This window comes from Lepisosteus platostomus, chromosome 9 (assembly GCF_059453375.1).
Source record: "Lepisosteus platostomus isolate fLepPlt1 chromosome 9, fLepPlt1.hap1, whole genome shotgun sequence".
NCBI classification, from domain to species: Eukaryota; Metazoa; Chordata; class Actinopteri; order Semionotiformes; family Lepisosteidae; genus Lepisosteus; species Lepisosteus platostomus.
Genome location: NC_142619.1, coordinates 45,024,591 through 45,042,266, shown reverse-complemented (window position 1 = coordinate 45,042,266; position 17,676 = coordinate 45,024,591). Strand labels below are relative to the sequence as shown.

Here is a 17,676-nt window from a genome sequence, read left to right as displayed (position 1 = left end):
CATTTCAGTAGTTTTAGTATTAAATAAAAAAAAACGAATCGCCACATTTGTCTTATTAATTGGGTTCCAGCGGCATAAGGAGGCTAGTTTGGCTTTTTCTTTGACTGACGATTTAGCTGTTTGTCTTCTGTCTGTCAACACCTGGAATGAATCATCTGGGGGTATTGATCAGTGGTTTCTTGAATCATGCAGAAAATATTTTTAGCAACACAAAAAACAGTTGTGATGTCCAGTTATGTTACATCCAGTAGAGTCCTTGTGCAAAAAACACAGTGAAGAGGGATTTATGCTGCAAAGAAGCCAACACTTTCAGGCAAAAATATTTTCTCTATCTGAATAAATTCCGTATACTGTATATAAATTCAATATATAAACATTTCCTTCAAAATGTATAATGTACAAATAAATCAAGAACCAACAAAGCATATGCCTTCCAGTTTGTTTTCCAAACTGTTTAAAAGACATCTCTTTCTGAGACTGCCCACATATCACGAAGAGGACATAATATAATGCAAACTAGGTAGGTAACAGCTGACTGATGTTGACAGGATACATGATTTTCACTTTTTTCATTTTCTCAAGGCTTCAAGCTTTTTTTCTAAACATGCCTGAGAAGAGTTCAGCACTTTAACCACATGTAAGTACTGCTCACCCTTTGTATGTCTCCAGAGAGTCTGATTCATAGACCATTCAACCGAAAAACAAAATACAACACGAAATAAAGAATAATTTTATTGATATGCACAGATGTGCAGAACATAAGTTTCTGATTTGCTTTATTCTCCCATAATGTATCAACATTTGCTTTTCAAACGCTACTTCTAGTTTACATTTTGCATATCAATATACAGGTTTAAGGCTTCAGTAAAATCTCTTACCTTTCATTTGCATAACATTCTCATTAGCGCTCTGTCATTTTTCAACACCTTTTTGTTTTCAAGGCTTCATTTTCAGATGGGCTTGCCTGCCACAACAGGGCAGAACTGAGTACAAACAGTTGGCTTCCTGTACCCTACACATTTCCTGTCTTATAGATATTACGACGTCACTCGGGAATCACTCTCTTCTTCTTTGAGAGGTCAGTTAGGGCCCTAATAGTTCGAGCACAGGAAGACGGCTTAGGAGGGGAAACCAACTGTTTATTCACACACTGACTCTGTTGTTCACAGCCATGTGAAGATGACTATATGGTTTTAAAGACCTGTTAGAGGCAGCAGTTGAGACTAAATTTTGTTTTCTTCCTACTGTAAACACAGTGCATAAGGCGGTGTGAAACCTTCTTCACAAAATGCTGCTGAAAAAGACTTGAGCTTTCATTAATCTATGGAGCCACATCTGAGTGATTAATGTTCAGACTGCCTGTGTCCAAATTGCACTTCCACATTAATGCCTTTACACAAAAGAATTGTACAAAGCAAGATTAAAAGCCATTAAAAGTTCTCAAGCTCAAAAAAGGGACATACATTATTGTATCATGAATGCCTAATTACATAAGCCCTTCCTTAGGAAAATCATAACCTTGGAGGCCTTGTGGATAGTTACAGAAATGTGACAAAGTGTAGAACAGTGCAGGTCCTTGAGCAGCTGTTGACTTTAACCTCCAGGTATGTATTAGCTTCTAATAAACCGGAAAGATAAGGGTGAAGAGTAGAGAGGTGCAATAAATGTCCTACTTTTCAATGTTTACATTTGTAGAATTCAAAACACATCCTTGAGAAGGAGATGAAAAAACCCAAAGCCCAGGCTTAGCTAGACAGTCCATGGATAGCCTATATAAAAAAGAAGAAGAATTAGGAACAGCTACAAGGAATCTGCTGAATTTTCTGTATGAAGTGCTTGATGTGCCACATGTCAGGCAGGGCAGTACTGTTGCAGAACCAAACTGCTAACAGTACGTGTGGCATTCTTGCAAGTGAGGAATAAATCAAATAAAACCAATAATAATTGGCACATACCATAAATGACTCTACAAACACATTTATTTGCTTAATTAATCTAATGATAATGTCTATTCTTATGCTACTTTATACCTCAGCTTCAAAAGTTCAAATCCATCTACAAAATGATACAGTATATTAGCTTTGTCTGTTTTCCTTAAGTGATATAACTTGTATATATATGATATTTGTACAATTTGGGGGTTAACAGACTACTAGAGTGATGTTACATTCTCAGCTTTGGGAACCCTGTTCTGGGTCCTGGACTGTACACATCTGCAGATTCTGTGCCTGACATTGGAGAAGGTCACTGCTCTACATTGAGAGAGTGGAATCTTTCTAACCACAGTGACATGAGTAGAAGTAAGATATATGATTCACACAATATCACTGGTTTATTAAAACCAGTTGAATGTTTGGGACATGGGACAAATGTAAAGCGTTGATATGTTTTTACAGAATAACTTATTCCATAAAGTCAAAACCTGTCAAACAGTGGCCCACTAGCCTTCTGAAGTTTCATACACACTATTTGAATTGAACAAATTATCCAATTAATGGGTCAGAACAACATCATTTCCATTCTGTAGAAATGTTTGGATTCTGTCTGGTAGCAAAAGTTAGAAATATTTAATTTTAATAAGTGCATGAAGGTAAGCATCTACTAAATGGTGCACTGAACATATTTCTAATATTTGAAGATTACCTTTGATGTATTACATCTCTTTTGTTTTATAAAGCATATTTTCAGTACATACTAGGATAAAAGTCAATGTTTCTGATAAATACTTTTAATTTAAGTGAAAGAAAAGAGTACACAAGGCAATGATCTGTCTGACTTACCCTTCTTTGATTGTCATAAGTTTCTTCTGTTTCATCATCGGTGAAGGTCAGAGGCTCTTTGGAATCCTGCATCAAAGAGATCTATAGAAAAAAAGTGGAATATATGTAATTCTATATTTTTTCAGTTATACTGTATATACACTTTCATATATAAAAGTAGTCCTGTAACATACAGTGTGTCCTCAATGCCATTTATTTTCTACGTACAACATATATTCTTACCTTTTCAAAGATTGGATCTTGAATGGCGCCATTTATAGTTTGTATCTTAATAAAGAGGACTGCGTCATGCACAGATATAAACATAATGTCTTTCTTCACTGCGTCATCAAAAAAGCCACAGAATTCCATTTTTTGAGCAATTTCATCTAACAAAAGAAGATATTTTGCATTATTCACAAATATGATGCAAACAGCATTGTAATACCAGATATCTATGATTTTCAAATTAAAATAATGATATAGTATTAAACAAATGACAGATGTACCATTGTATGTATTCTGCAGCAGTCTGCAAACTCTGCTTTTCAGAGTCAAGTATTTGAAATGATTTTGCAGTTTTTGTTTACTAGACTAATATAATACAAGTGAAAAATCCCTCCGGTAGATTAACATTTATTTAAACATTCACTATAAATTACAATATTGATATCATACCGTCATATGCAGCGATATAGACATTCACACCTATTTTCTGGAATTCTTTAATGACCTGTTAGGGCATGAAAAATAATTAGGAATCTGTATAATGAACAGTTTTATACAGGTAGCCATTTAAACTCTTAAGCATATAATTGCTTTGGGGGTTTAGCACAATGTTTTGATGATTGGCAAAACACTGTGCTAAACCCCCAAAGCAATTATATGTGCAATACTTTGAAATGCCATAATAACAGCAATCAGAAAACTATAACATCTCTACTTTGGAAGCAGTAGCATTACTGTGAATTAATACGATTTTTCTGTTTGGAAAGGTCTTTGGATCTGAAAACGTGCAGAACGGATTTACGTACCAACTTTAAGGACTTCACGGATACGATGTCAAGAAAGGATGCCGCAGACAAGTCCAGGATGAGGCTGTGGAAGCTGACTTTAGGCACTGCCACCTTCACAGGCAGGTCAGAATCCCAGTCCACTCGTATCTCCACCTCTGTGGTGGGAATACCGCTCTCCTCCATCTCCTCCAGCTCCTTCTCCATCTCAAAGCCCTCGTTATCAATCCCCATGGTAGACACCACACCGTTCTAGCCAGAGAGAGCAGGACATCCACTTAAATCACAAGCCACAAAAACAAGGCTTGTTGACAGAGAGTGCAAGTGCTGTCATAGTTCTGTACAGAAGACAAAATCATCTTCAAAACTAGAGCCGTTTACTAGTTGATTCTTGTTTTGAAAAATTTGTGGTGAGTTTTACTACAAAAATAGTGTACAGTATTTAAAACTACACTAAAAAGAAATATACAGTACTTAGAATCACGGATGTTCTTTTTAGGTTTAGCCATGTTGTCGCAAATTTTCAAAAGCTTCCGTGAGATTCAATGAAAATGTTAAGCACACAGTCCCCCTAGTGGATAGAAATGTTATTGAAGTTAAAACTGCAGGTACTGGGAACATTCTGAACACAAACCTTTCCCTACAGATTCCTCCTATTGTGGGTCATGGAGGAGCTGGAGCCTATCCCGGCAAACAACAGGCGCAAGGCAGGGTACCCCCTGGATAGGACACCAGTCCATCGCAGGGCAGACAGACACACACTCATACCTAGGGCCAATTTTCCAAGAAATCAATTAACCTACCAGTATGTTTTTGGATTATGGGAGGAAACCCATGCAAATACAAGGGGAAGAAGCAAACACCATGCAGATAGCACCCCAGGTCCAGAACTGAACCTAAGTCCCCACCTTCCAGAAAAATCCTTCCAGAACTTGTGCTGAAAAACTCTGTTTTAGTAAAAACAGACTTGGCTCTTACACAAAATACTGTAGCTCAAGTCAGACAAGAGGCAACATGTTGACTTGGTAGAATCAGAATTGTTAAGGGACTGCATATAATATTTACCTCCAAAAAACATAAGGAAATGAAAATACATATACCACAAAGTAAAGAATTACAGAACATTCAAATAAAACATGTAAGCCAATACTTTTCTTTATTATTTGTTATGATGTTCTTAGCATCAGAAACATACACACACAAATCTTACCTTTGTAGCTCTTAACCTTCCTTTCTTAATGAGATTCTGGATCATCCTCAGTGCCTTCGTCCTCTTCTTCAACACTCGGGCAGCATCAACACCGACCTGAATCACAAATTTAGTTTAAAATGCTGTGGATTTCACACAAAATTGACATTTCTCAAGACTAGTGCTTCTGATGAAATCAACTTACTACTGCCTTCAAGCGGTCTTTAAAGTAGTCAATGTTAGCGAAGTAAATTGGTGAATTGCATTTGAAGATTTTGATTCCAGGTATTTCTGCAACCTGGAAAAAAAAACATAATATGTACAGTACAGTATTTGATTAGGCACTGGAAAATCAAGAGGAATCGTGTTAATTAGGTTTTGAAAAACTCTGTTCTATCTAATTGAACCTTTTTAATGAATTTTTGTGACACAGAAAGACTACTTCACACAGAATAGGAACCTAGAAAGTCTGTTTTAAAGGGAGTTCTTTTCTTTGAAAAGAAAATAATTAATAACAAAAAATATGCATATTCAATGTTATATACACAAGTTAGTGGAAGTGAAGGGTGTTTTCTGTCAGTGAAAAGGAATGTGTGTCTTACGTGCTTGTAGTCTTTGATATTCTTGTAGATATCTGTCCCTGGAAAGTTCCCCAGAGCAGAACAGGTGGGGCTGAGACCGAAGAGAAGAGGTCATTAGTGGCTGAGAAATACTTGAACACTCATAAACAGGGGAATGAAGTGAACATTACCTAATGTTATTGCTTTACTGAACATTGCTGAACATTATTACTTGGGAATTATAAAATAACAATACCAAACCAATCATACTGGATGCTTTCCATTAGGAGACACTCCCCTTTTATAGTCCTGAGCAATCCACGAACCCTGAAATATCAGTGTGACTGTATATTTCCATGCCACCACCAGGGGTTTTATGTATGTGCAGAGAGCCTATAACATCAACCAGCACAGGTCTAAATGATATTTGACTCCTCCCCAAATCCACTGTCAAAAGACTCAGATCTGTAAGTATTTCAGGGTTATGTATTCAATAGTAATAAGAACAGCAACAAACAGCTTTATATAGCACTTTAGTCACAAAGGATCCCACTGTGGTTTAAATATAAGGAGAGGACCCACGTCATCCACCACTGAGCTGTCGCCCTTACCTGAATGATGCCTGACAGCTAGTTTGCACAAGCAACAATCCTGCACAAATATCAGGTGAATGGCTTCACCAGTTGAATTGAGAGTTAACTTTGGGGAGTCCAGAGGGGAGGCTCAAAGAGGAATTTATCCATGACACCAATACTCTTACAAACACTGCTACGGTCCAAGTAGTCAGGACATGTTACTTACAACTGAGTTCTGTACACCACCGTGACCAACTCAAACACAAGACCTGCCAGCAGCCCAAGGTCAAGTCCCAGGATTATGGATCCAATGCAGGTGAAAACCCAGATTATCTGAAAAAATATACATTTAAGAGGTTCACGATGTCTTCTCAGAATAATAAAATTAAAAGCATTTGAGAAAAATATTTCAATATATTCTATTTTACACACTGTTTTGAAGTTTAATCTCTAAATGCACAGGACTGTAGATTCAAATAAACAGCTGCAGCTCAGGTACTAACTACTGAACAGGACTCTACTACCCACAATCCTCCTGCATTACCGAATTGTCTTTTCCCTTAAGGAGCATTAGTCAGAGGTGGTTGAGGTTATTGTAGCTGTAAGCTAACGAAAATACTCAGTTATTAGTGTAGACTAGTGTTCTGTGTTCCCTGCATGCTATTCACACAGATAATCCCTGACACAGACAGCTAGAATTCCCTCTTGGAGACTCTTAATATAATGGGAAGAAGTTAAATATTCTGTAAAAGGACCCTAAATATAATGGTACAGTATATTGGCCTAAATCACAATGCACATCAACAACGGCAATAAAACCAGGCTACCTGGTCCATTATTAGAACGTTTGCTCTTTCCTACATGTCAGTTCTAAATTCTGAAGAGGCAAAGAACTCTTAATTACTTCTCCATGAGAATAGTGAATTTCAATTACTTTGAATTGAACTCATGTCAACCTGACATATTTTCCCCAGCAGAAAGGATAAAATGGTTGTTGAAATCTTACAGAGTCTATTTTGTTCTGCCTCCACAGACGAGGAACATCCAAAACTTGCATGAACATTCCTTTCAGGTTAGCAATGACGATGGCAGCCAAGACAGACTGCAAAAGAGAATTAGGTCTGAAGGTTATGAGCAAACACAAAACATTTCAACCTACTGAAGTAAATTTCTATTACATGGTTTAAGAGGTTAACCTGATGTGAAAAGAAGCAATTACACCTACCTTTTGAAGAGGTTCCAGCAGGCTGCCCAGTGCAAATATAACGATCATTACTATTGCAGCTGAGATTATGCCAGCAATCTGATGGAAAAAGCAAAGCTCAAGTCAATCTAAGATCTGATGGAAAAAATGGCAGCCTTTTCAATGTAATCTTGAAACTTTTTTAATCTTGTACTTTTACAGATATCAAGGCATTGCACACTCCATTAATTCAAGTTCTTTGTTCATTCACTTTACAAAATTATTTTTCTTTTTAAAAAACATACTTTTACTTTTTTAAATTTGCCTCTGGTTTGCTACCATATGCAATTTGTGTAAGACTTTAAAACTGACTTTAATCATATTACTTATTTTGAGTGACAAGTAAGATTTCTTTAAGTTATAATAATTACACTGCTATTTGATCATCTCTTATCTTGACTTTCTCCTGAAAATATCTAACACGACAGAATGTCACAAAAAGTGACAATCCTTATCGCCACAGACTGTCAGCCATATTAGAAATAGTTCCCTGCAGGCTCTACTCCCACAGAAAAATGCAGAGCCACAAATGTGCTTCCTGCTACATTGCAAGAAAAATTCTGGAATTGGAGAGTAATTGTTCTCCAAAATAAGAAATCAAAATCCAGAATTCTTGCACCTGCCAGAATCAGAGCTGCATCTTATCCAACTAGGGGAAGGGGCAGAAAACTTAATAGTGCTGGCAGCCCCGTATATGATCTCCTGGCACAGCCTGAGTGAGCTCTCTTAAATAATATGTTGTTCTTATTATAGTTGTTTTTAACTGTTTACTAATTGTTATCACTTTGGCAACTCTGTAATTTATTAGTCATACCAATACATTGTTATGGTAGGTTATTTGGCTTCAGGGAAAATTGCTCCTGGTGTGACTGTGTATTTGTGTCTGTGTGTGCCCTGTGAGGACTGCTGTCCCATCCAGGATCTATCCTGCCTTGCGCCCTTTGCTTGCCCAGAGAGACTATGGCACCCCTTGGACCCTGTACTTGATAAAGGGCTAAAAAATTGATGGATGGATTTGTATTCTGCCCTGAGTTGAAACTAAATGCTTGCCATACCTGTGTCTTTCCACCAGTGCTCTCCTGAACAGCTGTGCGTGACAATGCAGTGGTGGCAATGAACCCAGAGAAAGCTCCCGTGAAAATATTGCAGATTCCAAACGTAAGGAGCTCCTGGGAAATAAGATGTTGTTGGTCTTCATGTGCACAAAGAATTACATTGGCTAGGACTGAGCTTCAATTAGATTAGGGGATGCAATATACATTTAAAATGCACCCAGGTAAAGGGGCTCTATAAACATACAGCTCCAGGAATGATCTACTCACTTCTTCCACAAATCAAGTGATCAAAATTTGTAGTGTCAAATGATGGGATTGCTGTAGAATTCCATGTTTCTGATTCCATAGTGACTGTTTTTTAATAGCATTAATCCCTCTTTACAGCCTTTAGAAATACTATTTATAAAAATAAACACTTTGCCTCACAAAGAAATATTTCCTCCACCCTCTATGTTAAAGTAAATCTAAACAAAGAAACCCAGCACTTCAGCATCTTGGTCAATCTGCACATTCCTTTTGTTTTGCTTTTATTTTTATTATATCAGAATATGGGAGTTTAGTGAGTTAAAAAAAGAGTTAGAACCAAGGCTGGCTGACAGGGAGAATTGCACATAAAACTGTAACAATATATAACAATTGTTTTAAGTATTACCCAGAGTACATTAAATGTAGTAAATGCCCTCATCAATACATGTATGTATATAACATGGTACATACACACTGCTTTCTCAGGGTTTGTTTCTCTATGAAGGATTACACTAATTGAACAATCTGCATTATGAACACATAAATAATATAGTCTAAAAGGATTTAGTGGGAGAATCTGATTGAGAGGGCACAATCACGGTACTAACCTGATTTCCATCTATGGCGTAGTCATGCTTTGTAGCGTACACTTTACCTACAGAAACAGCCACAGCATACGCAACCACAGCCGTGGAGAAACTGGAGCTCACAATGCTCGAGAACAACGTCACATCAGGGTTCTGAGGGGGCAGAAATCTAATACATACATACAACTATTAGAATAATTCACGTTGCATTTGATAAGAAGCAAGATTGCTACTGTACCTCCTACACTAAACTTTAGCCAAAAAGAACAACATAACTCTGTGCAGATTGCTCCTATGACAAAAGCTGGAATTCTGCGTACCCTCTAGGGATGTTCTGTACAATGTTGGCATTATACTTTGACTTCAGGTCTACTCCATACGAAATGCCTGTTGCTATGATAGTCTGCAAGAGAAAACAACAACAGACAGCAGTTATCTTGTCACTAGCATTGGGAAGGTGATTTGGTAGGACAAATGGAAACATTGTGAATTGTAGGAAAGAGAGAATAGAGCACCATTTTAATCATCAGGTAAACATCCATTAAAAAGTGTGAAATGTAAAAATAACGAACGTTTTTCTCATAAATGTCAAAACCATTATCTTCATTATCGACAGTAAAGCAATGTGTTAGCATTCTCATTCTGATGAACTGTGCAATTCCTGTAGGTTTTAATACATATACTAAATATTAAACTGAAAAATGTCTTACACGTTTTCTAAAGATCCTACAAATAATACATTCCATTCAAAAGCAACAAATCTGTAGAAATTTACAGGCCATCTATAGGTTATTTTCATAAGTGAAAACCACAGAATTGTAACATTCAAAACAACCAAAATTACTGCAGCTCATTTAGATGGTGCGATTTTAAAATCCTAATAAAAACTTACTATATTGTCCAAGATTTGCTTTGTAGGCGGGTTAATGACATAACACAATACACTATCATTTAATATAACATGAATCCATTAACATTTATGATAAGAAAGAAAAAAACATATTTTGTGAGAATAAAAGATGACGTAGTTCTACTGTACTTGAATCTACCGTATGTAGTCTAAATTGACACCCAGATGGAAAGAGCTCAGACTCACTTTGTAAGGAGTGGTCAATAATTCTGCTGGCTACCTTCACCATCCTGTCTGTTTTTATTGCATGTGTTTAGGTTTTCAAACCAGGCTACCACAGTGAATGTTTGGACAGATTCAATGAAGGGTCTATAAATTAAAGTCTTGCAATGTTGCTATTTAAGCCAAATATACATAATGTTGAACGCCTGATTCAAACTATAATGCTTTGTTGCCGAATCTGTTTGCAGATCTGTTGTGTAGCTGTAAGTATAGAAATGAAGAAGCACCAGTAATGAAGAACATAACCTTTACTGAAAAATGTGGCTATTACATTCCTTTTTCTATTATTCTACTTCTTCTGTGAATAATGTATGTTTGGATGTTTCCAATAACTGAAATAACGAGTAACAAGAAAGTACTCACCACTATCACTTCAATGGGAATAGGTACTGGGATCTTATGCTGGTATTTAGTATTGATTTCCTTGACCACCATTACAATAAGAATTGTTAACAACCCAGCAACCAGGTCTGCAATGTTGGTTTGCCGAATGTTTTTAAATATGTCAATGATTGGCTAAAGAAGAAGAAAGAAAAAAAACAGCGATCTTTTTAATACTTTGCCAAAGTTGGTTAAGTTTAAGACTAATGTTTGTTCATCCATCCATTTTACTATGGATTGGTACAGCGTGATGGGGAACCAGAGCAATGGGCGTAAAGCATGGTACACTCTGTACAGGATGCCAGTCCATTGCAGGGCACCAACTGACACACTAATGCCAGGGAGAAATTTCCCAAACCAGTTAACTACCAGTACATCTTTGGACTGTGGCTGGATACTGGACCAACGAGAGGGAACCCATGCAAACACAGGGAGAACACATACTGTATACTCACAACAGATAGCACCCCAGGACCACTGTGCCACCGTGTCGTCTCTGACTTTAGTTTGAAATGTACTTAATTTATGCAGAGTTAAGAAGTGTTTTCAGGTGTTTTAAAATATAGCTTAGAAAAGATGCTGATTTTTCAAATGATTATCCCATTTAAATCAAGAGTCACATCTAAAGGAGTGCAACATGGCAACATAAGAATGCGAGAATACTCTGAACTGTGGAACTGACAGAAATTCCCAAGATATTTGTAGGAAAAAATACTCACGTATATAACAGATAAAACTCCGTTGTAATTTCCTGTTGGTACAGCAAGGATTATTTTCACTTGAGAGACAAACACTTGGAATGCAGCTGCAGTGGTAAATCCTCCAACCAAAGGATCAGAGAGATACCGGACTATAAAGCCAATCTGCAACACTCCCATACCCAGCTGTAAAACAAAATGATCACTACAGAGTTTAAACTGTACAGCATGCACGAATGACAGTAGCATGACTGACAGAGCCGTAATGTTAAACTTCGCTCACTAAGCTCACAATGTTAAACTTCGCCTCAAAATGTGTTGCTTTAAAATTGCTGTAAATACAGCAGTGATCACGCAAATGGTAATCTGTGAAACAGATCACAATGTTCCTAATATCTGTAGAAACACTAATTAATAGATGAGTATTTTCTTCATTGGTTTTACCTGGAAAAATCCAATGAGATAGGTCATTGTTATAGCCACAAGTACTCTTTGTGCGTCCCGGGCGTTTGTATCGATTATAGCTGTTCCATTGCCACTTGTCCCATTAATGGTCTTTATGAAGTTGGAGTCAGGAGTCATGGTTAGAACCACTGATCCTACCATCAGAGAGGTCACTGGAAAGGGGCCTGTTGAGAAGCAAACAGAGGTGCAGACCTTAGTGAAAATGAAACACTCCCACACACAGTATCATGTGTGAAACAAAGTATCATGTGGCCCAGCTACATTTCATTCTTGTCTTCCTGATTGGGAAGCATGCGCTAAGCTATACAGAATATGGGAAATTGTCACAATATTTCTGACTTGTAATAAAAAGTTCTTCTATACATTTGTTTTTAAAAAAACTGAACACGGTTGGAATTTCTGTGCAACATTTTAATGAAGTGGTATGTCAAAGTACATTACATGTTCAAGCTTACCTACAGAAATGTGTCTTGAGGTCCCCAGAATGAAATAGGGTAAAATGGGGAAAAAGGCTGCATACAGACCATATCTGGGAGGGACTGCAACCAGCAGTGCAAAAGCCAGACCTGTACGACAAAACAGGAAGGAAAAAAACTCATTAAGTCTAAGTCCTGTCATACATTACAACAGAGGTTTGCATACCCCAAAAATCTTTTTTTCTTTTCAGTCACACACCTCAAAAGGCACATCCTGAGTTGTGATGTAGAAAGTAAAGGGACTTTTAGGACTGATGATTCCAGGGAAACAGAGCCGGAGAACTACGATAGAAGACCCCCACTGCCTAGTTTTGAATAAAGCTCTCTGAGTCTGTAAACGGTCCCAGTAGAGGTCTGTGATGGCAGCCCATCTGACTGAGACTGACAGAGAAGCATGTAATGCTTTGCAAATCATCAAGAAAAGCTGAAAAGCCACATGACAAGAGACAGAAAACAAATACAGCTGACAGATATAATTTTCATTTTAGTGTATTGTACATGTAATTATAAACTATTAAGAAGGTTTAATGTAGGACACAATAAAAGCATGAAACAATATTTTTTATGACGTTGTTGAGATGACTTCTAATTTTGATTATATTGATTAAATAAATAATAATTAATTATAATAATTGCTTACACTTATATAGTGCTTTTCTGGACACTCCACTCAAAGCGCTTTACAGGTAATGGGGACTCCCCTCCACCACCACCTGGATGATGCGACGGCAGCCATAGTGCACCAGAATGCTCACCACACATCAGCTATCAGTGGGGAGGAGAGCAGAGTAATGAAGCCAATTCATAGATGGGGATTATTAGGAGGCCATGATTGGTAAAGGCGAATGGGAAATTTGGCCAGGATGCCGGGGTTACACCCCTACTCTTTTCGAGTAATGCCCTGGGATTTTTAATGACCAATGAGAGTCAGGACCTCAGTTTTACGTCTCATCCGAAGGACTGCGCCTGTTTACAGTAAAGTGTCCCCGTCACTATACTGGGGCATTAGGACCCACATGGACCACAGGGTGTTGGCCTCACTAACACCTCTTCCAGTAGCAACCTTAGTTTTTCCCAGGAGGTCCCCCATCCAGGTACTGACCAGGCTCACACCTGCTTAGCTTCAGTGAGTTACCAGTTGTGAGTTGCAGAGTAATATGGCTGCTGGCATTTTCCAAAGAGTCTTAATATGTTGTTCAAATTGCAATCCTGTATCCATCAAAAGCCCACAATTTCTGACAAATTCTATTCAGCAAAGAATTGAAAACAGAGAATTGGAGGCAACTTCTTTACACAAAGGGTTGAGAGGAGTCTGAGACTCAAGCCAGTGGGAGTCACAACCAATACCACGATTTCTTTCAAGAGGCAGCAGGGTGAGATCCTCAGATCACTTTGCTAATCAAAGCTTCAATGTCATGGCTGGATGCCTTTTTCCAGACTCCTGTAACATTCAGAACATCCAGAAACACACCACATTACTCTGTATATACTGAAGCACTTCCACTTAAAAGGTGAGATGACATGAGAATGTGGCAGACCCTCGAACTCCATGTGCAGTTCTGAATTCAGAAGACTCTCTTGTTAGTTGTGTGCCTCAATGTGTCAAAACTCAAAAAGAAATAAAAGAAGAATAAATTGACAGAGCTTAATCTCCCTTGTATGAACATGGAAGTTCAGGCCCTCCGTGTTACATTGTCGGCTGCTCCTCGAGAACTGCGTTTGCAGACCTTTATCATTTACTTGGTTAACAAACAGTCACATTTTAAAGATTTCTGGCCTTCTGAACAATCTTGAAAGTCTGTCCATTGTTCCATATCAGTTTAAGTAGTTCTCCAAAAACAACCAATGGTAGCACTATTAAAAATCTCTTAAATGTTTTTATAATTCTCTATCAGCACTAATGGAATAATTCAAGACTTAGACACAATATTTCGGAATTAGAAGACATAAAAAGTCAAAGCCAAAGAAAGAAAATCTGTGACTTGTCTTTTTCCAAATCCAATTCTAGACATGTAGAGTATTTTCAGTATATCTCTATAATATTTTCCAATTGAAACATCCTGCAATCAATTTACTAAAGCATACAGTGAATGATGGATTAAAATCAATAAGATATCTAGTGAATATACTATACAACAACACTGCCAGCAAACATAAAGCACACAATGAAGCAAAATGTGGCATGTATTTGTCTTTGATTTTACAAGACCTACATGTCCCTTTGACCTTCTTTGGTTTTACAAGACCTACATGTCCCTTTTCCCTTTGAACTACTGTTGCTTTAGTATCGGTGAGTAAATGAACTTATCCTTGCCCAAATCATAACTTTATACCTTCTCTTTGGAAAACTGCTGTGCGCATGTTATAATGCTGCCCCACATATCCGTGTTGGATGATACTTACCCTGTAAAGTACACACAAGTCCAGTACTGACTCCTGAGATAATGTCACTGGGCAGCCACTCCTTTACTCTGTAGTTAGGCAACCAGTCCAGAATGGGGAACATACTCTTGACCACACGTAGGGCCCTTTTGCTCGAGCAGCTTCAAGATAAACAACAGGACGTGTTCAGTAGAAAAAAACGTTATTGGTTGAATTCTGTGTAAAATGTCTCCTATGTTCTTAGCTTTTTCATAGGCTGCATATCACATTGCATGGATTTAGTGTTGTCCCTGCTGAAAATATTAGGCTATTCCCCTAAATCTAGGCACAGGAACAATTCTCAAAGTTGACTGTGAGGGCCTGTAAAATGGAAGGACATGTGGTACAAAGATGAAATGTACAGTAGGTAACAGAACCTTTCTATTAAGAAAATTCGTTTCTTTCCTATGTGATAAGCCTTTGATAATTTGTTCAATCTGCTTCTGCCATGAGATTTTAAAATAAATTAAGAGAGCAGAATACATATCAAAAGTATAGGTTATTAGGTGGAGTCTAGCTCATTTTATCAAAGCATGACAGTTGGCTACACATCCAAAGCAGGAAAGTGATGTGGCAAAATAGTACTCTGAAAAAAGACATGTGAAGGTGCCTTTTCTCTCTTCTTTTACTCTCTGAAACTGTGAGAAGCACAAAGACAAATAAAAAGAATCCAGACTACAACTTACACCAATAAGAGTTTGTGAAAGGGTATTGCAATCTCCCAACCAAGAAAAGACTTACGTGCATGACTTTTGAAGTTTGTCTCGGAAAGTCTTAGGCACTCTGGCTTTAGTTTCATTGTCTTCTTCAAAAGTAGGTTTAGAGTAAATTGGTCGTACGACAAAGTAATTATGTTCAGGAGAACGATCCATTATCTCTTTTCTAAGGAAACAACAGATAAAATTAAACATACATGTTTAATAAACATTTTACTGATTTATATTTCACAGAAATTTCAAAATAAAGTATGATTTTATTATTATTTGGTTCGAATAAGAAAACCTTGGTGTACTATCAGTGCACGTTGGTAGTGTTTAAATTTTTGACACTGCAATTTTCCCTGAAGTAAAATATACAAACCATAGAAGTGATATTAAAACTTGGTTTAGCCTCATACAATGTATGTGAAATGATTTAAACATTTCATTTGAGATACAGTTGTGATGTAGAAAGTAAGATACAGTAAGATACAGTTTCTCACTGACTACCATAAACTCTCAACTGTCCAACAGAGAAACACAGGCTTAAAGAACTTACCGCTATTTCAGATGAGCTGTTTGAAAACAGGATTGTGTTGTGTGATTATCTCGTAGTCTGAAAACGAACAAAATGCATTCTACTTTCACCTCCAACTCTGAGACGATCAGGAACTCTTGGTCATGTGCTTTTCTGCAGTTTTATAACTAGAAAGTTATAGGTGGTTTTTTAAACAGGATCAGTAGTAAAGGTGCTTGATAATGTCACTAAAGGTCTTTATTGCTTGCCAAGAAATGCGGCTTGATCCTTTACTTTAATTAAAAATGTAAATGCATGAAGAATTGACACACATTTTGACAGTGTGGTATTCTCTAATCCTACCATTGTCATATGATTAGTTAGTACTATAATACATTCATTTTATTTTAAACAAAATAAGTCAATTTCAATTTATAATATATTAAATTATACTCTATATTTCACTAGATAAGATGTCTCTCATACCCCTCCCCTTAAAATATTTTAAAAGTAGTTTTTAAATGTTCACGTACTGTAACTTGTCTCACACAATAACCATAACAGCATTTTGATTAACCCACAAATGAATAATGAATTACCTTAACTTATTGGTATCCCTCTTTTAGAAAGAAAAATCCAAACTGTTGAATTTTGCCTTTGGTTTTGCTGTTTATATAGGTTTCAGCAAACACTCTGTTGTTATTATACAAGGAAAATGAGAACTAACTGGCACAAGCTTGAACAAGATTTGTTTCAAATGTCATCCCTCCCCCTTTATCTAATCTGTTCTGATTTGCAGTTACTTTTTTCATTCAATAAGGGGGACTTTATCTAGCCACATAGTTGTCAGTTTTGTTCTTTTGCAAACAAATTTTGTTCCAGATTGCAGGGTCACACAATGTCTTTGTGAATAGTGAAAAAAAACAGAACAATCCTTCATGAATTATTTACAGTATTTTCCTTTTTCATATTTACTTAGAAAATATTTAATTTTAACCTTCAAATGCTTTCTAAGGCTGGTGTAATTATTCAGTGGACACTGAATACAGAACACGATCTATTTTTCAGTTTTAGAAAAATCTTTTTTTTAATCAAACCTAAAGAGTAAAATCTTTCACTGCCAGTGAAATTTCCCCAGATTTTACTTTCTTCACACTATTGAATGGCATGTAGTTAAGCCCATTTAGAGAAACTAACACATTGCCATATGTTTTATGCATTCTATTATCAGATCTATTAAAGTATCAGTATAGATGCTTTTACATGGAAAAACTTAACTCATCAAAACACATCGACAGACCTTAAGCCTGTTGTTCCTAACCCTATGCCTTAAGCAATTCTGTATATCTAAGCCCTAAACTAAATGACAGTTATTGAACATCCATCCATCTGATTTCTAACTGCTTCATCTAATTCAGGGTCGCTAGGGAGCCAGAGCCTATCTCAGAAAGCAAGGGATGCAAGACGGGTTACAACCTGGGCAGAATGCCAGTGCATCGCAGGGTATACACAACACAGACATACCCACACTTCCCAGAAGCCAATTAACCTGCAGGAAGACAGTAGGAGGAAACCAGAGCACCCAGAGGAAATCCATGCGAACAGGGAGAGAGCATACAAACTCCACACAGACAGAACCCCTGGTCCAGAACTGAACCCAG

General features: G+C 37.1%; 1 protein-coding gene across 2 annotated transcripts; it reads right to left on the bottom strand.

Annotated features, from left to right (window-relative positions):
* Positions 1 to 719: 719 nt before the first annotated feature.
* LOC148655068 (pendrin-like) lies at positions 720 to 16,723 on the bottom strand. Of its 2 annotated transcripts, XM_088645199.1 has the most exons (22): positions 16,615 to 16,695; positions 16,058 to 16,114; positions 15,542 to 15,682; positions 14,783 to 14,922; positions 12,359 to 12,469; positions 11,883 to 12,067; positions 11,460 to 11,624; positions 10,723 to 10,875; positions 9,548 to 9,630; positions 9,249 to 9,396; positions 8,395 to 8,508; positions 7,322 to 7,399; positions 7,103 to 7,198; positions 6,323 to 6,429; positions 5,564 to 5,633; positions 5,167 to 5,259; positions 4,983 to 5,078; positions 3,794 to 4,024; positions 3,438 to 3,492; positions 3,003 to 3,148; positions 2,781 to 2,861; positions 720 to 1,769 (listed from the first exon to the last, which is right to left on the bottom strand). In XM_088645199.1, the coding sequence occupies exons 3-22, from the start codon at positions 15,670 to 15,672 to the stop codon at positions 1,746 to 1,748; spliced, it is 2,307 nt and encodes a 768-aa protein (XP_088501325.1). In that variant the 5' UTR covers positions 15,673 to 15,682; positions 16,058 to 16,114; positions 16,615 to 16,695; the 3' UTR covers positions 720 to 1,745. The 2 variants fall into 2 exon arrangements, with proteins under 2 accessions (XP_088501325.1, XP_088501326.1); XM_088645200.1 differs by lacking the exon at positions 16,058 to 16,114 and having other exon boundaries at positions 16,615 to 16,723.
* Between the last annotated feature and the right edge of the window lie 953 nt (positions 16,724 to 17,676).

Excerpts from the sequence above, each read along its gene's own strand:
- LOC148655068 (XM_088645200.1), bottom strand. The coding sequence starts at position 15,672 with ATGGATCGTTCTCCTGAACATAATTACTTTGTCGTACGACCAATTTAC. Across the intron at positions 9,631-10,722 it reads TTCCCATTGAAGTGATAGTG|ACTATCATAGCAACAGGCAT; the intron begins GTGAGTACTTTC and ends TTTCTCTTGCAG. Across the intron at positions 5,079-5,166 it reads AAGACCGCTTGAAGGCAGTA|GTCGGTGTTGATGCTGCCCG; the intron begins GTAAGTTGATTT and ends TTTGTGATTCAG.